Source organism: Nanorana parkeri, unplaced genomic scaffold (genome assembly GCF_000935625.1).
Source record: "Nanorana parkeri isolate BGI_ZX_2015 unplaced genomic scaffold, ASM93562v1 scaffold199, whole genome shotgun sequence".
In the NCBI taxonomy this organism is placed as follows: Eukaryota; Metazoa; Chordata; class Amphibia; order Anura; family Dicroglossidae; genus Nanorana; species Nanorana parkeri.
Window position 1 is genome coordinate 1,762,602 of NW_017306467.1, and position 17,472 is coordinate 1,780,073.

The 17,472-nt window shown below is 41.7% G+C and overlaps 1 protein-coding gene across 1 annotated transcript in view; it reads right to left on the bottom strand.

Annotated features, from left to right (window-relative positions):
• CABP7 (calcium binding protein 7) overlaps positions 1-17,421 on the bottom strand; it is a 69,487-nt gene extending 52,066 nt beyond the window's left edge. The window contains exon 1 of the mRNA XM_018555527.1: positions 17,052-17,421. Coding sequence (XP_018411029.1) covers positions 17,052-17,160 — 109 coding nt within the window. The 5' untranslated portion in view covers positions 17,161-17,421. The remainder of the gene's footprint in view (positions 1-17,051) is intronic.
• Positions 17,422-17,472: the final 51 nt, after the last annotated feature.

The following is a 17,472-nucleotide window of genomic DNA, read 5'->3' on the forward strand; positions in this document are numbered from 1 at the left end:
ACCATTGGGACATTTACTGAATTAGTTGGGAAATAAATGAGCCATATTTGTTGTTGTCTTCTGACTTTGTCTAAGACACATTGTACAGTGGATATTTATATCAGATGGAACACAACTTCATTCTCATAATTTAGTAATGGAACATTCTAAAATGTGATGGAAAATCTTGGTAAAACCAAATAAAACTTGGTAAAAATGACCACTTATTTTCCTGTGTCTATTGGGACAATGAGAACAGGCATTCCCTATTATTCTTCAGTTGGAGAAAAGGACATGGCTGGTCCCAGAAGAGCCATGATTCCAGTAAAATGTTATCACCACCTTAGTTGATATCAGCCTGTACTTTGAAGTCATGGAATTAATTGTTTCAATGCACCACCGTCTCTGGGACATTTGGCGATCCACTAACTAATTGACATTGATCTACACTTATCCAGCTGGGCACACATTTGAATTCTTCAACTATTACCTTTTTGTAGTTTTTTTTTTCACCCGCTAAATGTATTTTAACATGTGTCTCGTGTATTTGAAATAAAATATTACTACATTTTTTTGAACAAAGGTTATAATGAAGGAGGCGAGGCTCTTATTATTTTCTCTGTGATAAGAAAAAGGTTAAGAACTACTGTATCAATGCACTGGCAAGTCTGTAATACTAAATTCATCTATTTAACCAATTACTGAAAGCAGAGAAGCATAAGTACAGCTGTTTAATCACTTAGGTGCGCACACAAAATGAAATGCTTTATGTTTCTGCATAATTTACTGATGATCTTGAGAACCAAACTCCAGCTTCAGCTTTTTTACAGACAAAGCAACCACTTTACCCTGCTTGCAGCATATTTGCAGCTTTCAATACAATATTTACTCTATCTACATTGCTGTGTTGCTGTGAGCATCCTGATTCTTCATTATCTGCTGCCCCACTTTCCCCACCCGGTCTTTAGAAATACAGGGGATGTTGTCATTGTCCTGTCTGTGTTCACTGTGGGTGTTTCTAAAAGTGGTCATCAGCTATATGGAACCTTTCCAGTAACGTCCACTCCAATCACCCATCCACAGCAGCAAGGAATTGCTTGCCGGAATGTGTAGTCTAATAGAAACAGTATATGCCACAACAGGGTGACATACATTCTTTACTGAAAGAAAGGGCAGCTGGAACTTAAATTATTAAAGAGAAACTGTCACTTTGAATTTTCCAGGCAAATTAACAATGTCTTTGTAAAAAGCTCATCTGAAACCATTGATACTTACCGTGCAAGTGCTGACTTGATGCACTTGCCTCCATTGCAGCTGGCCATAATATCTGGGGCTTTTGGTAATAAGGGAGCATTTGACCTCTTCCTTTGTGAAAAGTCCCTACTTTGCTTTCTGGTCCAGTAGCTAATCACTTACCCCAAAAACGTGCACATGTGAGAGTAACAGGACCACATGCTTTAGGAGATTTTAGTTACAGCGGTGATGGTGGCAAAAGTGATGAGAGAACGTTGGCAAGATAAGCATCGGGGGGGGGGTTCCACAAAGACACTGTCACTAAATGCCTTAAAATGTATAAACTATCATACATTTTTCATGACTTTGTTTCCTTCTGGTCACATCTGGACAGTTGTGGCTAAATTTGCAATGAGAGCTGTAAAGGAAACAGTGTGCAGGGGTTTGCAAGGAGTCAGAATTCTCATTATAATTTAGGAAACAGGAAACCATGTCTCCTTTTTCTTATACTGTATGATAGCCTGCATAGTGGTAAAGAAGCTGTGAATATAAAGCAGATCCCATGTTGCCTCTAATAGAACATTCTGACATTTGTCTTACTTAAAGAACAGCATAACACAAAGTGCTTGGACAACAAGGACCTTTTAGGAGGACACAAGGAGCTTGCACAAAAGGGCATCATCATTCAGCCGTGTCTAGGGCATCATGATATCTAAATACAACCCTGTCCGATGTTTTGAATACAGCTATGCAGGTCAATGGGAAGGATGATAAAAAATGCTGTCAAAGTGGTACAATCTACAGGCAAGGGAAATATAAATGTGAGTATGCTGAGAAGACTATCCTCTTTGCTAAAAAGGACAATTACACAGAACGGAAGAGCGTGCCTGATAGCCATGGAATGATCTGAAGATAAAAATGTACAGAATCTAGAAAAGGTAAATGTTTTGCATATGGAAACCAGGCATGGTGACAGCCAGTGCGCAAACAGTGTACAGCTTATACAGCAACATTCCATTAATTTATGAAACGGTTTCAAGAAACACAATACAAAACACTGAAGGGAAATACATTTCTTTGATGATGTTTTGAAGCAAGCACAAGACTCTACAAAGAATCACAAGGTACATAATGTTTGGTATGTATATGTAACTACTGGAAAGACTCTTTTTAAAGTAAGAAAGATGCGCAGAGGTTGGTGGTACCATGTGGAACAAGTCATTCACTGCTTACGCCTGTAGATTGTGACATCACTGTTGCAGTGTTATCATGGTGGTAGTAAGCTGATATCTAACATTGTACAAGATTGTAATTTGCAAATGATGGTAAAAGACTAGAAATATCTCTCTCTGTTTGGTAACACAAGACATCATTTTACACCTATTCTAATAAGAACAATATGTGCAAAGCTGTAACTTTTAAAAGTGATTAATAGATAAATTAATAACAAAATATAATTTATTTTTTGAAGGACTTTTTCCATGAAAACTTCACATTTCCCTGGATCCATCAGTCATACATGGTTGCAGGAAGATTCCTTATGTAATTATGAATAAATGTTAAAAAACACATTCAGAATTAAAAAAGCGCATGCCATGCCACTGTACCCCCACCACGGTTAAACTGCCTAGTGACCCGTGATGGTCCCAACATTTCGACTCGAACATTGGCAGTTCGTGTGTTTGGCGAACACACAAACTATCAGGGCGTTCGGCGGGCTGTTCGCCTACAGAGCTCACCATAAGGCACTGTGCACCTTGTTTAGTGTGATACATACATCGGGAAACATAATAAGTGAAAGAGCAGGGGTGTCAGATGCCTGGTCTCCCTCTGTTATCTGTGACTCCTCCCACTGACCTCTATACCACTACAGGACACAGTAATGATGTAGAGGCCAGCGAAAGGAGCCACAATGCTCAGCCTTGGACCAGGTACTGTAGAAGATTCTCTGCCAGCAGTACAGAGCAAGTGCAGGCAGCAGGATAGATAAGTATTAACTGTAGTTTTTTTTAAAGGCACTGCTTTAATTTTTTTCAGAAGCAATAGAGCTTTAAAAGAAGAAAGGGAGGAGTAGGAGGAGGAGGAATACAATTCTGACAACAGTTATGGGAAAGAATCTAATAACAATAAGGATACTTTTTCTTAAAGGGACATGTGACATTTTTTCTAAAACAACACAGACTAATGATTTTGGGGAACTTTCTCAACAGAGCTAAATATAGATGTCACCAGAGCTAAATATAGATGTCACCAGAGCAAAATACATGTCCCCAGAGCAGAATACATGTCCGCAGAGCACAATACATGTTGACAGAGCACAATACATGTCTCTAGAGCAGAATACATGTCCCCATAGCACAATACATGTCCTCAGAGCATAATACATGTCCCCAGAGCACAATACATCTCACTAGGCTGCAATTTCACCTGGGCAGCAGGGCTCTGCGGGCAGTGACTATGCTGTGGAGAGTTGATCGGGTGGGTGTCATCTCCGGGGCTGTACTGTGTTGTGTGGGGCTGTCCATGGCTGTGCCTGTGCTGGGAAGGAAGAGAAGGAGATATAGAACCGGACAGGCACTGCCAGGGACAGCTACTGCCAGGTCGCCAGCAGGCTGCCGAGGTCCCCACGAGCGCAGGACCTTAAAGGGCCGGAATCGGGGCATTTTCACAAGTACAAATACTCATGAAAATGCCTGGTATTGGCCCTGATACCGATACTAGTATCAGTATCGGGACATCCTCAAATAAAAATGTGCCTATTTACAGGATTTTGGACATTGTGTTATTCATTCTTAATTGGCAGTTATTTATCCATTTTAGGGGGCACAACTGTAAACCCCAAAAGGATGTAGATTTGATAGGACTGGAATCTACCTAAAGTTAATCTACACATTTAGCTCTCCAAAGAAAGGAGAATAATGATAAGACGTCTGCATATTATTTCAAATAATCCAAACTGCAAAACCCATTGAAAACACACCAACCAACCAACCAAAATATGTTGTTGTTACAGGATAAACCTGAGCTACTGTAGCACAAGGTAGATGCATATATTTTTATTTCAGAAGATATTAATTGTTGCTGACAGTGAAGACATTTCTCAAACATTCACTAGTCTTCACACTACTAGATAAAATCTCTTACACCATTAAAGCCAAGCTCAAGTCTGTATTTGCAGTGCACTACATTCTAAGGGAATATGTGAATTTCTGCTTACAAGATATACATAATTGTACATCGCAGTGTAGAATTCAGCTAGTTCACTGTATTCATGAATTCCATCCCTTCAGCTGAAATCATCACTTAGACCATAGATCTCTTTTTTAAAGCAAACCTGCCATGAAAGAAACATGGAGGCAACCATTGATGGCCCCTCCTTCTGAAAATATTAGTTGCCTTGCTTCCTCGCTGTCCTTCTGGCACATGTGTGGGTGTCTGTTCACAAATTAGCCTTTGCTTTTCTAATATTACTGTAAGCCTCTTTAAATCTACATGATTCAATACATATTTATCAAAACTGGATATTGAATATACACTGAATATTTTATTAACTATGATACATGTACAATATGCAGTCTCTGCTCTAATATGGGTAGATTAGGTGTGGAATTTTTGTACAATTGAATGCATTATTTATAATCCATGGAGATCTTTGTGATACTTGGAAAAGTACCACACCCTCTATTGTTATATATGATGGGATTATCATAAATTACACTGGAACACAGGAAGGCTTATGAAGTCACACGGATCATACTTTTGATACAAATTGTTTAAAAAATAAAGTGGGATTGAAATATATATATAGATACTTACTGCTTTTAGCATTGTGTGGGGATCCACATTGGAAAAATTGTGAGCACGGAATCCCATGGCATTATGGTTATCAGTTAATATTTACTGCAACATTCTGAGCTGGAATAAAACCACATAGAATGTTCTTACCAGCACAATATTCATTGTCGGCTTGGAATTTTAGATGGATAAAAGTATATTATGGCGCAATATACAGTATTTTTTTTAGTTTTTTTTGCAGTCCAGATTAAACAAACGGTTCTATAAATGTGTTAAAACAAATTTATACAATTGTATAACTTGGTTTTACCACATTTACACAGCCGTTATTATCTGAACTTAAATAAAATCTGATTGTCTTATAAATGTTGTAGAGAACAATAAGGTTAACCATTAAAAGGCTGCAATATGCAATAAGCCCTATAACATTTACAAGCGGTAATTGTGGAATTATGTTTATGTGTTCTATTTATCTCAGAGGAGGTAGCCATCCATAGCCTTCCTGTATATGAAACACATGATATTCCAAGGGCACACTGCAATTCTTCAGCAAAAGAATAAATATTCTACACATCCCAGAGTAGAGTTCACCGAGTTCACTCTAGGTATAAATCCCCTCAATCCAATAGGCAAGCTGAAATTATGATTTAGACCTTTTTCAAAGAGTCATTCAGCGAAAGTGTTCCTTTATGTACAGAATACACATATCTCAGGTGTAAGTGTTACATCTGCTCTGATACTTCTATGAATATTTTTTTAACATAAAAGATCTAATAAGGTTTACAAAAATGTTTCCAGCTACAACTGAAAGAACTGACAATAAAACAACTGTTTTGCCAAAGACCTGTTAATACTGCATCTATAAGACATTGAAGGAATGCAAACAAAGAAGGGATGATAGCCAGTAGAATTTGTGTAGCCTAAACAAGAGCATCTGCCATACAATACAGGAGACGCACACTCCAGTAGTGACAAATGTAAATATAAATATATATATATATATATATATACGGTATGTGTGTGTGCTGTATGTCGTACTACAATTTAGGCTGTGCATTCAGACTTCTGGTGGGATGTCCTAGAGCAGTGGTTCTCAACCTGTGTAACCTCAGGACCCACATTTGTCCTTGATCATTAAGTGGCGACCCAAGTCGCACCACACTGGAATGCACGGCATTTCAGTACTCCGCATTCCAGTGTGGGCGATCGAACTGTGGACAGGAGGTGCTTTGCTGTGCCATTCAAATGAATGGCAATGCAACACACCTCTTGCACCAGAACACGCGGTAGGTGCAATTGCATGGTACAAAGCGTTAATTGCACGGGACTGTATGCTTAACGCACTGTACTACTGTGAACGGGCCCACACAGACACACACAACCATAGACACAATCTTACACACTCACAGACATTCTCAAATAACCATACACACTCACAAAAAAATGTTATTTAAAATTTTTTTTTTAAAGATCCACCCAGACGGATATCCATCCATATGTGCATTGCTTGTACAGCTCCCTTGCACACCCTGTAGAGGTGCCGAAAGCCAGAATGTGACGTCACTCTGGTCCAGTCACCTTTACAGGGAACATGAGGTAGCTGTAAGCCATGCACGTATGGATGGAGCTCCCTTGCTGACACACAATGCTAGGCAGCATATTTTGAATGGCTGCTTGGCGCAAGAACTGACAGTGCTGCACTAGGGGGAGGCTGTGGAGCCTTTCACCTAGCACAAGTCATCTTATAGTGAAAGAAAAGGCCTGCTGAACCTCAGGACTGTGTACTGGCTGGAGTATGGGTAGAAGTTATTTCTAATTGTCATGTTATAGCACAATATAGTGTAGGATAGCGGGCAGGATTGATAGACTGCAGTTCCACTATCTGCCCACTAGGTGGTGGTAGAGAGAATAGATAAGTGTTTGTGACTGTGGCAGTCACTGTGGAGTTGACAGGTAGCTCTGTCCTCCAGGAGCTCTATGGTAAGGGCTGAGTCATATATATAGTTTTGGGTGAGGGATCACCCAAACAGACAGATAGATTGAGAGAGCAGATCAGCGTAGTGATTAATAGGAAGCAGAAGGCTGGTCTATAGGAAGGCACAGGACCAGGCCTACCAGGATGTACAACCCCAATTCCAAAAAAGTTGGGATGCTGTGTAAAATCTACATAAAAACAGAATGCAATGATTTGCAAATCTCATAAACCCAGATTTTATTCACAATAGAAAACATATCAAATGTTTAAACTGAGGAAATGGACCATTAAAAAAAAAAAAAAAAAAAGGTAATTTTGAAATTGATGGCAGCAACATTTCTCAAGAAAGTTGGGACAAGGCAACAAAAAGCTGGCAAAGTAAGAAAGTACTTCTTAGTAAGTAACTAAGAAGAGCTGGAAGAACATTTTGCAACTAATTAGGTTCATTCGAAACAGGTCAGTAACATGATTGGCTATAAAAAGAACTTCTTAAGGTGTCCATACACGTTACAACCATCGCAAGACTTTTGTCTTGCGATGGTTGCAAAGCGCATTAAAAGCTCGTACGATCTGCCCATCTTGGACAGGCAGATCGTACTTGCGATTATCGCAAGCCCGCCCCCCTGTGCTGAACGGGCAGAGTGCGCGTGGGCACACGGGCCCGTTCCGCAGTTGTCGGACAAACATGCCGCTAACCCGCCGACAAACGTACGATTCTCAGCGGGTTTTCAAGCCTGCTCGTTCAACAAAAGATGTGCGACCATACAGTAGAAACGGTCGCACGCCTTCCATACACCTGCCGATTATCGTATGATCGTGGGATTTCCCACGATTATCGTACGATAATTGCAAGGTGTATGGGGACCTTAAGAAAGTCAGAGTGTCTCGGAAGTAAAGCTGGGCAGAGGTTCACCAACCTGTGAAAAGCTGCATCTAAAATTTTTGGAACAATTTCAGAATAATTTTCAACGTAAAATTGCAGAGAATCTGGAGAAATCTCTGTGCGCAAGGGATAAGACAAAAACGCAATACTGGATGCACGTGATCTCTGGTTCTTTAGATGGCACTGCATTAAAAACAGTCATGATTCTGTGATGGACATCACTGCATGTGCTCAGGAATAATCACTGTCTGTAGACACAACTCACCGTGCCATTCAAAAATGCAAGTTAAAGCTCTATCATGCAAACAAGAAGCCAAATCTGAACATAATCTGGAAATGCCCCCATCTTCTCCGGGCCAAAGCTCATTTAAAATGGTCTGTTGCAAAGTGGAAAACTGTTCTGTGGTCAGGCGAATTGAAGTTTGATATTCTTTTTGGCACCCATGGGCACCTCATTCTCTACAGTAGACTAAAGAGGAGAAGCACCTTCTGGCTTGTTATCACTCCAAAAGCCTGCATCTCTGATAGTATGGAGGTGCATTAGTGTGTATGGGATGGGCAGCTTGCACATCTGGAAAGGCACCATCAATGTTGAAAGATACATCCAAACAAAGTCTTTTTCAGGGAAGGCCTTTTATATTTCAGCAGGACAATGCTAAACCGAATACTGCATCTATGGCAACAGCAAGGCTTCAAGTAGAAGAGTCTGGGTGCTAACTGGCCTGCCTGCAGTCCAGACCTTTCACCAATTGAAAATATTTGGCGCATCTTGAAACGAAAAATATGACAAAGAAGACCCAGGACTGTTGAGCAGTTAGAATCCTGTATCAGGCTAGAATGGGCCAACATTCCTCTCCGAAAACTCCAGGAACTGGTCTTCTCAGTTCCCAGACATTTACACAGTGTTGTTGAAAGAAGAGGGGATGCTACACTGCGGTAAACATGGTCGTGTCCCAACTTTTTTTTTTTTAAACAAGAAGATTTTTATTTTCATTTTGTCGTACAATACACTGCAAGATACGAGAGGTGCATACATTTATGAGAGTTGACATGACTTACGTACAAAAGCCCCAATTACAACAATAGCCTTCGTATTTCCCAGGGGGCACTTTACGTGTCCCAACTTTTTAAAGTGTTGCTGCCATCAATTTCAAATTACTGTATTTTGTTCCTAAAATGGTACTCAGTTTAAACATTTGATATGTTTTCTATTTTCTGTTTTATTTTTTGTGAATAAAATATGGGTTTATGAGATTACAAATCATTGCATTCCGTTTTTATGTAGATTTTACACAGCATCCCAACTTTTTTGGAATTGGGGTTGCAGTTGCTGTTGATATCTGTTGGCTTTCCCTTACGGGAGAATCAAAGGAGGACATGAGCAGCACTAATCTAAAAGGACTACTTGCATACCTATGTAAGGATGCAGGACTCTGGGCAATAACCTCTCCATGGGTCTGGGCTAAACCTTGACTATTCTCATCTCTCACCTGTCATTGGTAACCATTATGTGTTCAGTATGATGTCGTCACCAGGATGTGGATGGCTGACTGAAACGTGTAATAGATTCTACAGATGAAGAGGTTTTAAGTAAAATGTTGAAAAGGCTCTTTGTGTGGACTGATCCTTTGCTCCTTTCTCCACCCAGGTGGGCTGGACTGCTGCAGTAATAACTAAAGGAGTGTATGTCGGGAGTAATACTGATCAGTCGAGGCCGGGTTGCTCTCAGTGGTGGGCTCTCCCATAAAGGAGTAAGGTGCAGTGATTCTGCCCCAAAGCCATGAGTACCTTGAGAGCCCTGTGTCCAAAGTGTCCCAGGGCATCTGAGCCACTACAAAGGCGGCCAGACAGCAAAGAGTAAATGTAATATGCAATGGGATGCCTGGTGCCGCACAGGTGGTGCATGTGAAGAGCATGCAGTCCAGCATGTACCCACTGCTGTTACACTCCAATAGTACTCACAGTTTATTTAAAAAAGAAAAAGGTTACTATATTGCACCTCCACTCTAAGTTTTGGCAACAGTCACTTGGCCTGTAGTTGCAGCATTGCTAAATTTGCTTCCGCTGTAAATGTTTTCCATTTTAAGAATGACAAATCTGCATGTTTGTTTCAGTTCCCAGGGAATAGATGCAGTCTCAGAAAAACTGGTTCAGCCCACAAAATGAGTGTATGAGGTCTAGTTACACTTTAGAAAGCTACAGTATATCTGAATACATGTATGTAAAGCTACAGCCTTGCACTCTATACACCAGATTACCATTAAAAGAGGGGGTTTCTTTTATTTTTTTTGCAAGCTTTAATTGTTTTCTGCAATCAGTAAATCCAGATTTAGCTTAGCTGAAATCACACACTGTAGCTGCCACCACAGACTCGCCTTGTACTGTCTGCATTTTAACATATTATTGCAACAATGCACATGTAATAAAAGGCTAACAAGCAGCACTGCACCAAGAGTAATTCCGTTTTGGACATTTCCAAATGAACCATCCCTGCATTTCCAGGATGACTTGGAAAAATACTGCAAGAGAGCAGCGTTACGCTAAGTATAGTACATTACACTCAGACACCCATATACAGACAGACACAAATAAATGAGAGACTGTCTGAATGGTGCATGATCTACATATTAAATCCAGTAACATGCACTGTAATCAATCCAGCCTAGAAGGGATGATTCAGGGAAGGTAAAATATTTCATGCATTGTTTTTTATGCCTCTGCACTTAATTTAATGTGTCATGTTAGGTTATTCCCTCTGCCTTTCGTGTTCATCGGTGCCTTTCAGAACAGTTCCCCTGCAAGATGGTGAATTACATAAGTATCTGAGCATGTACCATCACAACACTACACTTCACTTCAAGCTAAATCAGTCTGTGGATAGATCAGCGTTGTGCCTGTTGCCAAAGAGCCTTCACTTCTAGTTATTTAACTGTCAAAATGGCTTCTTAAAATAGTGGCATTGGAATAGTGGCTTGAATGACTGCATAAGGGATTCTCAAGGACATGGGGTATAGATCTTTACTATAAATCTCTTATTATCAAGAAAAAAAGCCCTTTTCCCATGACTAGTTTGTCCAAGCTCTTCATGTCCTTCTCTATAGACCTATCCAAGTCTCTGGCCATTAAGACATTCACAGCACTGTGAATATGAACAATCGTGTAAGAAGTAGTAATTGAGGTATAGCACAATGTGCAAAATTAACATCTGCTAACTATAATAAGGCGAATCTGATTGATTGTTAGGGCACCTTGTGCTTAGTACTTCATCAATGCCCCTTGCACTACTTTCCTACATTAGCATTTCTATGGCCAAAGATAGTCATAGCCTCATAGAGGCTAAGACATTACAACATAGACACGGGGATTAGTCCTCATTCCACGGTTTAATCAATAATATACAGGAATAACTCTTGGCGATAAATAATCAGGTTAGACACCCAACATTAATTATTTCTCCAATTACGCTTCAGCTATTCATATATAAATGTACCTCTGTCTACAATGTTAGTTTTAATAAGTTTCATTTGCCTTTGTCCACCTTGGAGCTCTGAAGGTAACGAGTTTTCGCTTGCAAAATACTCCTGACAATTAGGAAGGAAGCATTGCGCCATGCTAATCCGGGGGTTCATCTTAGATTTCATCTGAATGCTACAAGTTGCAGAATTAAATTTTAATTTTTAATATGATTTTTAATATTCACAAGTTGCAGCAATAGAAAAAAACAATCAAAAGTTAAACAAGAAATGACTTTTTATCACCTTTTAATTTAAATAGAATCTGTCGACTCTATACTGACTAAGAGTTCTCAGGCTGCAGTGAACCGCCCTGACCCCTCGGGCTTTTATTTTATTCCAGGCAGTATGATAGTTTTCGGCTTCTAAGAATTGGCTTGGTTGTTTTTGGCTCTGGCGTTCAGCACCACAGGTTTTGAGACACACATTTTCAGGATGACTGTTATCACACTATTCAAACCAGTGATAGTCACTTACTGGTATAACACCTAACCTTAACAGTAACACTAAACCTTAAAGCAGGATTCCAGCCAAAACAAGATAAAAATGAATGGCCCATTAAAAGTAAACAAAACAAAAACAAAGGCAGTTTTTGCTGCACTGTTCAGCTTCAATTCAGAGAGTTCCCCCGCCGCACTTTTTTCAGCCACAAGATGTCCTTAGTCTAATGTTAATGGTAATCCCTTTACTCTGAACCCATGGTTGACTTGACAGTGAAAAGAAAAGCTGCATAATGATGAGCCGATTTCTCTATCACACTGCCCTCTCCTCCGATCAGCCTGATTCTTGTCAGCGCGTGAAATGATTGGTTCTGTGTGCTGCTTCTGCCTCTTGCACTGCACCTCTGCTGTACAAGGACTGCAACCAGGTCACATTCAGGTACTTACACTGCTTGCATTTACAAAATACATGTACAAGGTTATTCACAAAAAGGTGAAGAGTTTGGAGAAGGTGGGAGAAGTGAACAATCTAAGACAACATATCTGTTGTGGAAACAATTCTCCAATTCCGCTCACTTTCCAGTTCAGCTATGTTGTCCTAGATTATTCACTTCTCCTGCCTTCTCCAAACTCTTCACCCTTTTGTGAATAACCCTGTTAATGTTGTATTATTGATTACAGAGCTGCATTAATTTGTGTGTTTTACATCTGCCTGACCTTCAGATTTAATCACAACCTAAATGATAAACTAACTATTAACCTCACCTTAATCTCTAACAGTAACTGTAAACATCAGGTGTGATTCATATTCTATTATGGCAATGAAAAATATATATATATATATGCACTCGAGATGGGAGAATGACTGTTCTTTTTTAGAGGTCTGTCTGTACGTGGAACAAGCGAAATCAATATAACAATCTTGTTATATGTATTTCACACCGCAGCCAGATTCCAGAGAGCTTCTCAAATTAGGGGTGGGTGGGCCTGCTTCCTGAGGTTGCATTTTGCAATGTCACTACTCCCTGTTTCATTATCAAGGCATTAGTACTAGGAAATGGAATTGGTTCTTCACTGCCACCAGATTCAAACGTTGTTGTGGGGTTTTATCTGATTGGTGACTTTGAGGAAGTAACTCCACTTCTTAGTTCTAACAATTTGCTACATGATGCTTTCTGTATTTAATAGACAACAAGCAGCCTACAACGGTTGGTACTAGAAATCCCTCTTAAAGGTAAAAGGGACTGGACTGGGCTAATAGATTACAGCCACACTGGTTAAGAAACAGAAAACCAGGGAAGGTAGGCTATGCTCCCTCTATACATTTCAAGTCTTATTTTGTTCATTTTGAAAGGATTTGGAGGTAACCAACCCAAAAAAATCCACCTAACATAATACTGTAAGTACGGACAGCACATCAATCATAACAGGTGTTTGTGTTTGCTTATCTGGCTGTCATCGGTCATGCTTAAAGTAGGGAAGACATTTACCTTTGTGTAAAAAGGCCTGCCTCTATGGACCAGAGATATGAGCGCCATCAATCACATTCATACTTTAAGGTTCTGTAGACGTGCAGAAGCAACAACCACATCGTTATTTTATCCCTTGCCCTGACGCACAAAATTGTTCAATAAGTTGTGTGATAATGAGCACTTCTGATAGTCCATAAGTGCTCACTCCCCACTCCCTAGGGTTACCCTAAATGAGTGGATAATTGGGCCCCTGAATCTGGGTGACCTTGGACCCTTTACTACTGCCCTTCAGGGATGTACAAATGAATATGACATTCAGGAGCCAGTTTGTCCAATACAGTAGCCAGCAGGATTTTTGGAGGAGCCAGTTTCATTGATGGTAACTAGAGAAACACTCAAAACTTAAATGCCAGCTTTGTTTTTAAGGAGAACTGGCTAATCCTATCTTATACTATCACCATAATTAAAACCTATCTCCAGGTAAAAAAATTATCTGCACATTTATGAGTATGGTGTAAAGCAGGGGTGCCCACAACTTCTTACGACAAAAGTACTGTTAAGATCTACTTTTCAAATGACGAGCTCAATGAGATCTACCAAGGAAAAAAAAACCTGGGCTTTGACAGTTCGTACTACATTTCCAATGAATTTTCTCTCTCTCCTACATTTATACACTGAGAGCCAGGATTGTGGGAGGTACAGGAGTACAGGGACACAAGATATCTTTCCTCACTATGTCTCCACACTCTCTCTCCTGGCTGTCTCTCTTCGTTCTCTCCTAGCTGTCTCTCCTTACTATCTCTCCTTTACACTCTCTCTCCTGGCTATCTGTCCTCGCTCTGTCCTGGCTGTCTCTCCTCGCTCTCTCTCCTGGCTGTCTCTCCTCGCTCTCTCTCCTGGCTGTCTCTCCTAACTATCTCTCCTCACACTCTCTCACCTGGCTGTCTCTCCTTGCTATCTCTCCACGCTCTCTCTCCTGGTTGTCTCTCCTCACTCCCTTCCCTGGCTATCTCTCCTTACTCTCTCTCCTTGCTGTCTGTTCACGCTCTCTCTGCCCTGGCTGGCAGGGGAACAAGTACCGGGGCACAAGATGTCACTCCTCTCTATCTCTCCTGGCTGTCTTTCCTCGCTCTCTGTTCCCTGGCTGGCAAGGAAGCAAGAGCAGGGACAGAAGATGTTACGCCTCGCTATCTCTCCTTACTCTCTCTCCTGGCCGTCTCTTCTCTCTCCTGATGTCTCTCCTTGCTCTCTCCCCTGGCTGTCTCTTCTCTCTTTCTCCTGGCTGTTTCTCCTGGCTGTTTCTCCTGGCTGTCTCTCCTTGCTCTCTCTCCTGGCTGTCTCTCCTCTCTCTCCCCTGGCTGTTTCTCGTCAGCTGTCTCTCCTCACTCTCTCTTCTGGCTGTCTTTCATTGGACTCTCTCCTGGCTGTATCTCCTCTCCCTCTCTCCTGTCTGTCTCTTCTGGTCGTCTCTCCTCGCTCACTCTCCTGGCTGTCTCTCCTCACTCTCTCTCCTGGCTGTCTCTCCTCGCTCTCTCTCCTGGCTGTCTCTCCTCGCTCTCTCTCCTGGCTGTCTCTCCTCACTCTCTCTCCTGGCTGTCTCTTCTGGTCGTCTCTCCTCGCTCACTCTCCTGGCTGTCTTTCCTCATTCTCTCCCCTGGCTGTCTCTCCTGGCTCTCTCTCCTGGTTGTCTCTCCTTGTTCTCTCCCCTGGCTCTTTCTCCTCCCTCCCTCCTGGCTGTCTCTCCTCGCTCTCTCCCCTGGCTGTCTTTCCTTTCAGAGGCACTGCAAAATCTTCTGCAGCTTTTTACCTGCTTCCCAGCTCTTTACGTCCGCTGTCCTGTCCCGCCTGCAGAGTCGGACACATTCGGCCACACTAGCACTGTGGGAAGGAGCTCAGGACAGCGAGCTGACTTGCGATTGCGATCTACCAGCCTTAGCTCTAGTGTGATCGACTTAATGGGCACCCCCGGGGCAAAGGCTTACCTGATCCCCGCTTACCCAGCAGTCGGCACTTATCTCATCCCTTCTCTGCTTCAGCTTGTGACTGTCCCTTGGCGTCCTCACGTATAATGCATGGCTATAGACCCTTCATTATACATGATGATGTCACTGGGCCTATGACTGCCAGAGCGCAGAAAGGATGAGGCTTGGAGTCCGCGGAAGCAGGGATCATTGTCCTTTACAAAGGCCTTTTAGGCAAAACCAAGCAATTAACCCTTTCAGTACAGGGGTAGCCACACTGCAAGGGCAGCATTTTTACCTGAAGATAAGCTTTAAAGATTTATATTACCATTTTTTTGTTGTTGTTGTTGTTTAATCATACAGAAGAGGTCTAAAACCTCGCATCCTGCTATAAGCTGCTAAGGTATCCTAAAAAATAGCAAAAATGTAGTTTACACAAGGAGACTTGCAAAGTCCACTAGCGTGTAAAGTTTACTTAAAATAGGAGCTGTTTAGGTAAAAAGCTTCCAGCCAGGCAGAAGAGCCATGGCAGTAAAACATATGGAAGTGGTCTATTGTAAACTAGACATGGAAATTTTGATTCGTTCCTAATTGAAATTCGGACTAAATATGTTAAATTCGGAAATTCAGATGCATCCATATTTGTGAATTAGAACGCATACGAATTTGAACTAATCTGAATTTCCATTGTACGAATTTCATTCAAAATGAAACTTAATCGGTATGGCCTAAGATGACCAATACGGATTAAAATGACCAGTGTGGACTAAGATGACCAGTATGGATTGAAGTGACCAGTACGGAATAAGATGGCCAGTACGGACTAAGAGGACCAGTATGGATTAAGATGAACAGTACGGACTAAGATGAACAGTACAGACTAAAATGACCAGTACGGCCTGAGATAACCAGTACAGTCTAAGAGGACCAGTATGGACTAAAATGACCAGTACAGACTAAGAGGACCAGTACGGACTAAGTGGGTTAGTCCAGAACTAAATGATTTAAAAAAAAAGAAAAAATAATAATTAAGTTAATTTTTAATTAAAGAACCCCATCCGAATAATTCCATTAGATCTGAAACGAAAAACGAAAAATTTGGATTGATCCGAAACGAAAAACTGAAATCTAAATAACGAATATCGAAGCGAATTTCGAAACGATCTGAAAAGAAACACATTTTTTGCAGGGTTACATATCTATTGTAAACCACTTGTATGAACTGAACAACACACTGGACCTGCTGCTTCCCAGCTGCCACTGCCAGGGATTGGAGACAAGGGTGGCATCATGTATGTGTGGTCAGTTCTCTGAATCCCTGGCACAATGAGAAGAGTACTGTCTTGCTCTCATCACATTGGGTGACACCTGCTTTACACCAATTACTATCTACTCAGTACAACAAGTCTATGAATGAAATGCAGGAGCTGCCTCCTTATATGCCAAACACTCCGACAGACACATTGTGCAGCCTTTATCAGCATCACACGCTGACACCAAAGGCTTTCAAGGGCTTTTCTATTAGCTCCATTGACAGATTGGTGATGGGGAGGGGGGGTCACCGGCTGAATAAAGGGGGGTCAAGCAGAGAGATCGCATGCTCAGACAAACAAACAGACAGACAGACTGAGATCTAGACAGATCTAAATATATAACACAGTTGTCACCTCCATTTCTTAATAGCAGAATCACAGGCTGTTTCTTGACTGATCTCTCCCCTATTCACCTGTAGGATCCCCCCCCCTCACCCCAGCATCCCTCCAGTCTGCATTTGATAACCCCACAGTGAGGCTTCACTTACCCTCTATCTCGTCTTCGGGCAGCTGAGTGGGTGAGTGCTCTCTTAGTAATTCGGGGATGGTGTACACCCCCCGGTACATCAACGCCGCCGTTACCGGGTGAAAAGGCATCGTTGCGGGCGAGGGGACACCCGGGGGCAAATAACACTCCAAGGGGCAGCATACGGAGTGACTGTCACCGGGAGACTGTCACCAATAGATGCTCTTCCGCCAGCACTCCGCTCGCTATCAATGGACCAGTGGCACAGGTGAGCTGCATGCGGACAGGCTGCCGTTGTCACATCGAGAGGGGCTTGTTGCACATGCAGAGGGAGGAATGTCAATCAGGCAGGGGAATGTCACAGGCAGAGACGGAGCAGGGTAACAGAGAGAGGGGGAATGTCACAGAGAGAGGGAATGTAACAGAAGAGACAGAGGGATGGG